The sequence below is a fragment of the Nelusetta ayraudi genome, unplaced genomic scaffold (genome assembly GCF_046127955.1).
Source record: "Nelusetta ayraudi isolate G7.1 ecotype Tasmania unplaced genomic scaffold, CSIRO-AGI_Nayr_v1 ptg000026l, whole genome shotgun sequence".
Taxonomy (NCBI): domain Eukaryota; kingdom Metazoa; phylum Chordata; class Actinopteri; order Tetraodontiformes; family Monacanthidae; genus Nelusetta; species Nelusetta ayraudi.
In genome coordinates this window covers 5,421,942-5,432,193 of record NW_027466076.1, presented here as the reverse complement: position 1 = coordinate 5,432,193, position 10,252 = coordinate 5,421,942, and the positions used below count along the sequence as shown (strand labels likewise).

The 10,252-nt window shown below is 46.5% G+C and overlaps 1 protein-coding gene across 1 annotated transcript; it reads right to left on the bottom strand.

The window, feature by feature from the left end:
* Window positions 1–1,034: 1,034 nt before the first annotated feature.
* Window positions 1,035–8,920, bottom strand: ccng2 (cyclin G2). Its single transcript, XM_076029337.1, has 8 exons — window positions 8,780–8,920; window positions 7,125–7,272; window positions 6,833–6,970; window positions 6,422–6,672; window positions 5,892–5,970; window positions 5,684–5,782; window positions 4,012–4,211; window positions 1,035–2,454 (listed from the first exon to the last, which is right to left on the bottom strand). Exons 2-8 carry the CDS (start codon window positions 7,227–7,229, stop codon window positions 2,319–2,321), a joined length of 1,008 nt encoding a protein of 335 aa, XP_075885452.1. The 5' UTR covers window positions 7,230–7,272; window positions 8,780–8,920; the 3' UTR covers window positions 1,035–2,318.
* Window positions 8,921–10,252: the final 1,332 nt, after the last annotated feature.

Here is a 10,252-nt window from a genome sequence, read left to right as displayed (position 1 = left end):
ATTTACGAGAAAGATAGAACAGCCGCATTTTCCCAATGAAACTGCACGAGTGCCTTCAATTCTGGCCTGTGTGTGACTCGAGTGTCCAGAGGTGCTGGAGGTGTTGAGAGCTTGTGGTCAGGAAACATCTCAGCTGCTGACTAACACAATGCGTTTGTCAAGGAAACTCAGTGGGTGTCTTTCAGATCTGAAAGACTTGAAGAGCCTTGGACTGATTTCTGCCGAGTGATTGGAGCTGCGCTTGTAGTGTGAAGTCACATTAGAAGGGAAGTGTTTGGAGAGGAGTAGGGCTGGACGATATAGAAAAAAAGCATATAGATAAAAAAAATATATTGATTGATATCGATAATTTTGTAATAACATGTTTTAATTGCAGCGCTGGATGTTTTATACTATTACTTTGTGACCGACTTTTAATAAAGAATACACGAGCACTGAATTCAAATTCAAATCAACTGAATTATGATTATTATTATCATATTTATTTAATTAAAAAGAGGCTGAGATAGGGCTCGAACGTGTGCTTCGACCTGAGGTCTGACGTTGTGGCGTAGAAAGAAACGGTCAACAGCTCTGCACTGATTCCCTGCACTGGTTGTACAGATGAGGAAGAGCTGTGTCTCTCTACAGGTGCTCTCTGTTGTGCTTTGAGAGGGGCGGGGCTTGGTGACGGAGCATACCTGGGTCTGTGTTCGCGATTGGTTGGAGGAAGAAATGACCGTAATATTAAGCTACATGATTGGCTATGATGAAAAAGGAAGTGAAACTTTTTCTATCAGACTTTTTAATCGACCCCTTTTTTTTCCCTATCCCAGCAGCACGCGTCTATCGATCGATATATATCGTTATCGAATTATCGTCCAGCCCTACAGAGGAGTAACAGGATTGGATGACTTGTGAGATCGTACCAGCTACTTCTCAAAGAGACTCGTGTCTTCTTTCACACCTGCTCTTCTGCTGAGGTTCCTCATCTCCTGCTCCAGCTTCATCTTTTCATATCATCGAGCCCCAAAGAAATCGCAAACAGCCGACAGTTTAGAAAATAATAGTTGTTTTTTTTTTAATAACATTTTGTTTTTCCAGTACAGGTGACAAAAAGAATAAATAACTTGGTATCTACAAATAACTATTCACAGATATTTTTTTTGTACATCATTTACAGTTTTACACATTTTTCTATCAACATTTTTGACATTTTAGAGTTTTTTTTGGACAGTATCAGCAATATTTTTTTTTTTTGTGCATACAACATTCTTTCAGAAACGAAGCTACATCCTAAAACTTGGCAATTTTTGTTAAAAAACAAAAAACAAAATTCAAAACCAATCTTACGTGCACACACACACACACACACAAACACACTTTTTTTTTTCAGCTCAAGAACACATCAGTGGGGTTCAAATGTGAAGGGGAACTTTGAGCTCCGTCTACAGTTTCTGGGGGCTGCGTCTCTTCTGAGGCAAGACCTCCGCTTGAAACCTGAAACCAAACAAAAAGCAAAAACAGTGCAAATGCATCTTCACTACAGGCGACTGAGCAGCAGCAGCAGCAGCAGCCGCCGCAGCAAGTGTTGAGCTCTCCACTGCAGGAGACTACTGCCGAGTGGGAAGGTTGAACTTTAGCAACCTTCACGCTTCTCCTCAGTCTGAGTCCTGACTTCAAGGTGAGCCTGCGGGCCGCCCTGTTCCTGCCGTGCTGTGTATTCAACACGTGAAGCACCGAGAACAGCAACAAAACGCTGTCCTCTGAAGATTTAAAAAAAAAATAACACAAAGTGATCTCTGAGTTCTGCGCACTGACTGAGATAACAAGGCGGCCCTGGTGGTGGCGGCGCTCTGCTGCTGCTGCTGCTGCTGCTCATGAGAACAAAACTCCTTTTTAAAGAAAACAAAAACAATATTTGAAACAGTCTTAGATTAACAGTCATTGAAAAGCATCCCGTTACATTACACACTGTTCTCTAGAACACCAACCGTCGCTGCTTGGAACCCAAGCCCTTTTTTTTTTCTTCTTTCAATTTGTTTTTTTTTTGTTTTGTTTTGTTTTTTCATTCAACTCGGACTGCACTGCGCATGCTCAGCTGCTTCGGCGCAACTTGACTTTTGGCTAATCCTTAAATACCTGGAATGTGACACCTCGACATGCACCGAAACTCACTATTAGTTTTCAACAAAGCTGGACTAGGAAGAGTCCAGACTGGAGCAGCTGCCGGTTCTTGTTGTGCGGTTTCTCCGCCCAGCGCCGCGGCTTCGTGGAGGGAAAAACGCAATAAATTAAGAGAAAGCTAAGGGGGGGGGGGGGGGGGGGAGAGGAGGTCCTCAGGCGAGGTGGAGGTGCTGGCGGTGCTTTTGGCGACGGATGTGCAGCGGGAAGTACGGCCCCTCGGCGTCGCTGCCCAGGGAGCTGCTGAGCGACTCCTCGCCAGAACTCATGGGGTCCTCACTGGAGTCCTCACTGCAAGGAGAGCGAGAGAGAGATTTAACATTTTAGAATCATTTGATGGATACGACGCTGCAACAAGTACGGCAGTGTTAGCCCGCAAGCTAGTTTTCTAAACGCTAGCTGGCCCGCTTCCCTGGAGGGCAAAAGGTACATTTAAAAGACGTAAATGGAGCTACGTTTAAATAGACATGACGATCGGTTAGCGTAGCATAGGGGCTAAACAGAGGCTACGTTAACCACAGGTAGTCAAAACAGATGATTCATATAGGCGCGGCTAGCAGGCTAAAAGCTAGCAACACAGGCCGAGACGCTTCAGTCAGACGGATGATTGGCAGTACAGACACAAAAAAAACTAACACGACGCACAAGTGAAGGGCAGGACGTTTGTTCACTTGTGTTTTTTTTTTTTTTTTTAGATTGTGTTATAAGTTGCGTTGTCGACCTGTAGAAATCGCGGTCAATGGCAAAACTCCGGCTTTACTCTTGAGTTCCAGGACAGAGTTGCACAACAGTTAAAAGAACTTCTAACTTCATTTATACGTTTGTTGTTGTTGTTGTTGTTTTACTTTTCTTTTTAAATTCACACATCGTGACATTGTGGAGACGGTCCGACCAAAATAAAATAGATTAATCGCCAGAAACGGGAAGCCGCAGACGTCTCTCCGCCTCTCTCTCTCGTCAGGACTTGTGCAACGCCGTGACTCAGCTGACTGCGAGTCAGTGTGACAACATCTGCTGACTGACTGACTGACTGCGTCTGTCGCAAACAAAACACAACGCCCGTCCACCAACTTCCCCTTATTAGTCTTCTTGTGTGTCAAAGGGTCAGAGTTATGTAAAGGGGCGTGGCCTCCAGTGACGTCATGGAAACGTCCTGGGTGTATGTGTGTGCGTCGGTGAGACGTGAGCAGCTGCTCGCCCAGACCCCCCCCCCTCTCTCTCTCTCAAGTCAACTTTAAAGCAGGGTTTCTCAACTGGTGGTTCGCGGAGCTGTTTTGAATTGGGTCGAGGCTTCTAGGGCAGTTTCCCCTCTTTTGAAAATAAAAAATAAAAATAATATTGAATATTTTACATTAAAACATTAAAATATTTATTGAGAAACGAGACATGATAGAAAGTTGGCTAGTTTTTTTTTTTTTTTTTTTAATTTTAGTGGAATAATTAAATGTGAGTGCCGTGCAATAAATCTGGGTTTGGACCTCACGACCGGGAAACTGAGAGCCGCTGCTCTGAAGCGAAACTAAAAGTGTTGATGCGATGTCTCGTGACGTCTGCGTGACATCAGGACGTCGGGACTCAAACTGAAAACAATCTGGAAACGCAGCCCTGCTTCTGCTTTAGGGTGAAAAGCCTGTTGTTTTTTTTTTAAGGATAGATTGACGGCGACGTAGAAGCCTGAAGTTTGTTTCTGCGCTATTCAATCTTCTACGCACATTTAACCTCAAATCCGAGGTGATTAAACTTCGATTATTTCTGAATTTTTTCCGTGTCGGTGCGCTCGGTTGTGTGTTGCTCGTGTTTTGTTCTTTCTTCCCGGCCACTCTGGCGCGGACCCGGTCCCGAACTGACCTCTCACTCTCGTCCCAGCCGCCCTCGGGGATGGTGGGCAGCTCCGGGACGCTGCGGTGGCTGTGCAGGTTCTGGGCGGTGCGGCGGGACACGATCCACTGCAGCCTCCGGTGGTCCGGCTTGCTGCACTCGGGGGAGGCGTAGTCCGACAGGCACAGCGCCACCTGCTGGCGCCACAGCAGCAGCTCGCCGTCCCCCACCTGGAAACAGCCAGAGCCACACGTCAGCGCTTGCAGTCACGCTGTTTAAAATAGCCGCTTGGTTACTTGGTTACTTGGCCGCCCTGGGCTTTTGGGTCAGGAAGTCAAAGAGAAAGCAGGTTAAAACCCACTCTGCCTGTCTGGGCCGGAACCCGATCAGCCGTCGCACCTGAGCCTCAGAATGAGGGCAAGTAGCACCGACACGCTGGAGGCCTGCAAAGCCTCTCAGCTGAGCTGGGGAGTGACGCAGTGCAAATATTGAATTTGTCGAAGTATCTGAAATTCTTCTTCATCTCGTGACTTCTCGCTTGCACTCCTGCGTTTTCTAACTCGTCTTGAGTAAAGGGGTTGAATCAAGGCCGCAGCCTCTGAACTTTTGCTCCGCAGTACAGTGGGGTGTGAATACTGGTGCCCCCATGTAAAACGGGACACCGCAGGGTTTTCACTCAGCCCTGAAACCCGTCACCGCGGATCAGTTTACAGGTTACTGGAGCGCCGGCCGGCGGCGTTCCTATGCAAACGGAGCCAACGCGATTACTTAACAGGCCGGGAGCGAAGGTTACGCAGGAGTATCGATAGCGCGGGGGAATGCAAACTTGGTACTTCCCATTTTTAAAACAACATCTGGAGGTGGGGGTGGGGTGGGGGCGTGAGAAGTTTTTCAAACAAACACCTGGCAGCTGTTGAGATTTCCACCCTGGCTGCGGGCGCCGCGGCCGTGCGCTCATTTCCACACTCAGCCTGGCATTAATTCCAGGATCCGGACCGAGGAAATGTGAGCGTGGGACGAGAGAGCGCACGCCGCCGCTAAAGCTCGTCCGGCCAAGCCCAGCTGCGAAGAGACGCAATCGTCCGTGCGCGGACCGAAACATTCAAACCCCCGCTGGCCATCGGTGGCTTTGAATGCCTTTATTGATCCCACATTGGGGAAGTTTAATTCCAAGAATTTAAAATATACAGACAGATTATTGATGCGTTTCATTGACGTGGGCCCTCAGCCACAGAGAGGTTGTGTTTCTCTGCCGCTCTCTGTGCCTGCTTGTCGTCGTCGTCGTCTCGAGGCGAGGCAGGCCGAGTACTGAGCAGGCCGGGTGCGTGGCGATTTCCCCGCTGCTAAATTTAGCCAGCGGCGAATCACTCGGAGCGTCGTACCTCCAACCCTTCGCTGTGTTCAAACCCGACCGTCAAACTTGGACTACTTGGGAGGCGCCGCGGCGCAAGGCACCGAGTTGCATAAGCGCAGTTGAGAGTTTGGACCCAGGCCCGGTCATGTGACCACCCCCCTCCCCGCCCCCTCTGGAACTCGGCCAGCTGCTGGGGTCGTCGCCCCCGAGTGGTCAGAGAGCTCACCTACCACTGTTAAAGGTCGCCTGTGTAAAGTGAATCAGACTCAAAAGGATTCGCTCAGAGCGACGCAAAGGGACTTCAGTGTTGTGTGTCAGTGGTTGTGTAACGTGTGTGTGTGTGCTTACCTTCAAGTGTCTCTGAATGTGACAGGCGATCTCCAACATGTCCTCCAGCCGGGCGGCCTCGATCTCGTGCCTCAGGAGCGCCAAGGCCAGGACGGACGGCTGCACGGGCGGGCGGAGGAGCAAGAGCAGAGAAATTTAAGTTCCCGCCCGAAACTCGAAACCACTCCAGAGCCCGCGGTGACCTTTGGCCTCGGCCGTAAATTCCTACCTTTGCTTTGGAGAAGGAGATGCGGCAGAGGCAGGCTTTGAGCTGGGCCTCCAGCTTCTCCAGAATCAGGGCGTCCTTCCTGTGGAACAATAAGCGAGATCTCAAGTGAGCCTGCTGTGTGTTGGACTGCAGTCGGGCCCGACTATAAACACCAGCTGTTGATCTGGCCAGGGTTATCTCAGAGCCAGGTGTCGGTGCCAGCAGCCGCTGAAAACAAATCTTATTAGCGCCCTTTGGTCGCTGGCTGGTATTTGACTGACTGGCGGTGGTGTGGGGCACCAGACGCTGGTAAACTCTCACCCTCTACCAAGCTATAAACTCTTTATTGCACTCTTTATGTGGAGGTTTGAATGTTCAAGTCAATTCTGCATGTTTTCTACAAGGATACAACAGAATGTTGGCTTGAATTTTTTTCTTAAAATGACGTTTCCCCCCCCCTTTTGGCTCGACTGAAGCCAGTCACCACAAACTCTTGACAATACAACAGGTTCAAGTTTGGCACTTGGGCCATCGCCTCGACGTTCCCTCACCTCCCCATAGCGTGCGACAGTGTCATCTGGTGGTACAGGTGGAGGAAGGTTAAGGCAGTGACGGCTTTGGACTTGAAGTTGAGCTTCTCCGCCACGATCTTCTCCATGCGCCTGAGGTCAGATACGGTGAAGCGACACTGGCCAATGCGGATGAGCTCGTCGGCCGGCGTCAGGTTGCACTCCTCCTCCGTCACTTTGGCTGCCATATGGAGGCAACTGAGGCTGACGCAGGAGAGGTGCTTTGGCTGGATCTGAGAGATCCGTGGCAGCGGAGGACAAAGAAGAAGGAAGAAGAAAGAATCCATGAATTCAAATGTTGGAAAGTGGCCACAAAAACAAAAAAAAACCCAATGTATTTTTTCACAGTGCAGTTGGAACTTGGTGGTCTGATTAGGCGTGAACAGGACGTACCCTTATCATGGCCAGGAATCTGTCCAGCAGGTTCACAGCCAGGACAAAGGTCTGTGTGCTATAACCAAAGAAGCTGGTCAGGCTCCACAGGTCCTCCACTTTGGCATCTCTGCACTTGGCTGAAATCCTGCCGTCATCCTGGAAGACAAACAGGATTTTTGTTTTTGTTTTTTGTTTTCCCCCCACTTGTCACATGATCACACCAACATCAGGGTAAGCATAAGAAGACATATCCAAATCCCCAACAAACGCTTTACATGTTCCTGAAGAGTCCAGTGACTGTTGTGCTTACCGACACAGTGGATTCTATGAGGTGCAGGCCCGTCTCCTTTGGGAGATAGTGGACCTCCTGCTCATGATTCACCTTCAGCTCCTTCATCAGCTTGAAGGCGTCCATGTTTCTGGCAGTGGCGCAAGTGCTTGGTTTGTTGTTGCTGGTACTGCAAGAAAAGAAGACACCATGATTTAGATTAAAAAAAAACAAACAAACAACATCATCTTATCACCTTGTGGTCTGACATATTCACCCCCTTTGACTGTCCTGATAGGAGTACTACTACTACTAATAATAATAATAATGACGATTGTAATATATATAATATTATTGTTCATTACCTAAAGTAAAAATATCCAGATTTATTAAGTTTGTCCCTCCTCTGCACAATTTGACAGTATTTTGCACATCTGCTTTGGTTGTTTGTTGTACATAGATTAGAGTGTTTTTGTAACTAATGTGTATTTACCAAATGTACAAAACCCACGCATACAGCTATATAACTATATTTAGTATATGTCATACTTTGATCTATAATGACTGCCAAAGCAATGCACAGTCGTTTACCTATATATATATATTTTTTCTTTTTCTTTTTCTGGAGCTATGATAACGTTCCTGATACGCAGAGATAACGGACAGCAGGGTCTATACGGCTGGCCTACATTACACCGCTGCCAGAGTGCTACAGCAGGTCACGGCTACAAGCCCCGCCCACATCGCCCTCAGCTGGTTCCTCCGGGTGTCAGATTTCCCGAGGTTGACGCCTTCTCTGCTCTGACCGAAGAAAAACAACCATCTTCCCAAGGCTTCCCTCGGTTAATAAGCAACTCTAAACACACTAAAAACACAAATCACACGGCCAAATTTTTTTTTTTAAAAATCCCCCCGCCGCGGCGTTTGTGATGCTAGTAAAGGAGAAAAGCGAACCGTCGTCCGCTGCTTTAAGGCTGCATTTTAAATCCCCTCTAAGAGCGGGGGAGGGGCCGATTCTTTTTCTCTCTCTTTCCATCCGTCAAACGTCCAAGCAATACCAAATTATACTGTAAATCTCCCTTGTCGACGTATTACCATTGTTATGTGTGGATTGCATCCGCATCGTATGTGTAAAGACGGAGGGAATGCCGTTAATTCAGGGTCGTAAGCGTCGGATCGCCGTCGAAAAACAGTGGACGGATCCGAGGGACAGCAATAACAAGGGAGAGAAAAACATCTCCCGACTCTCAGGAGTAGAACCTGGAAACTTGGTTGTTTTTTTTGTTTTTTTTTTCATCACTATATGGCAAGAGATATACGACACAAAATATCACCATCGAAAATAACGTTCAAGAAAATCGCTGTGTCGATTATCAGACAGAAAATCCCGAACTCCTCTGACTGAAAACATAGGAGGAACAACACAGCGGTCGTCAAATCGTAGATTTATTTTTATTTTTTTTGCAAATAAATTGCAGAAACTCCGATTATATTCAAACATTTGCTGGATGTAATGCACAAAATCTAACAACATTAACGCTCCATTGTTAACCGCTTACTTTCGTCCTCTTGTCACCGTCTTCCTTTACCGAGACAAAATTCACGTAAAGGCAACCTGCAGTTCGGCTCGTACGCTTGATATGTTTGTAATATACAAGTTGCCTGTTAACAGTATAAATGAAAGCGGTTGACTTTACCTGTTTGGCAGACTAATTCCACATATCTGCTGCTCTTCTGCTGTTTAACCCTTGTCGTCTTCTTTCTTCTCCTGTTCGCTTTCTCCTTTTCCTCTTTTGTTGATGTTCACAACGTGCACGCCCACATTTACGTCATTGCACCTCAGCCAATGAACGGCTTCCATTCAACAACTGGGAAGGGACGGAGATCAACCCCTTTTCTGGTTTAACGGGACAAATCAGACCATATAACTGAGGTTTCTGCCCAACTTTAGTTTTGTTTCGACAACAATCGACAAGAAGTCTCCATCTGAGTTGCGCTGGCCGGCTTTAATCATGGAAAAATCGCAAAAATACGAGCGTAGAGTCCGTGTAGTGCAGGAGACGCTTCCCCTTTGAGTGATGTGACGATCAACCAATCAAAATCGTTCACATCCGTATGTTCAAATAGTCCGCCCAAAATGTAACGTTTTGATTGGCCTGTGGTTTTTCAGAGAGACCTGACGCAATGTTGGCATTACGTATTGTCTTTTCAGCTGTCTAATTTATTGTCTCGCAAAAAAAAAAAAAAAAGAAATGTACGATGACTCTCACAGGAACCGTCTGTTAGTGAATTCACTTGACAGAGTAACTCTGACTCTGAGTCTGATGACATCGACAACATAATAGCAACCATGGAGGAAACGGCTTAATGTAGACGGAAACTGGGGTGAAACGGGACTTGATCAACACAAGGTTCACTGACTGTACGACTGCTGCTTTTCAGAAGAAGAAAACCGAGTACATATGTTTGATGTTTCAGATAAATGAACCGTTACTATTGCTAATGTTAGCTAGTGTGTTCAAATGGTCAGGTCCCTCATTTTAAGGAACTGCCACCATGTGTAAATAACATAAATTCCCAGTTACATTCAAAAAGTTCCACAACGTCATTCCCCCCACCCCCGCAATGACGTTCAGAAGAAGACACAGAAAACATGTGGAACCTTGAATAAAAACGATCTCTTTTATAACTGGGCTGGTTTCTGCTCCATTTCATTATGTGGAAGAGGGCAAAGGAAAATGAATGAAATACTCAAATAATGAAACGTTTCTGTCCATTGGTAAAACATCAAAGAGACCAGATCACAGAGACTTATTTGAAGTATCAGATGAAAAGAGCAATATCCCAGAGTGAGACTACTGTCCTGCTAGCCCCTCTTCATACGCAGATGGAGAAAAAATAATAATGTGGTGCCTTCCAGGGCTCTCATCCAATGGACAGTATATTGTTGTAGTTTATATAGTAATGTGGTGTATCGTATAAAAATGCCAACATGCCTCGACCTTGTAGGCCTTCCTTCATGGCAGATAACAGAAACAATGACGAGACATCGGTCTCTGACTGTTATCTGCCTTAAAGAAGGCCTACATGGATGAAACATATAAAGCCATAGTGTAATAAACACTTTTTTATATATTTTTCAATCTCCTTGAGTGAAAAATATATAAAAC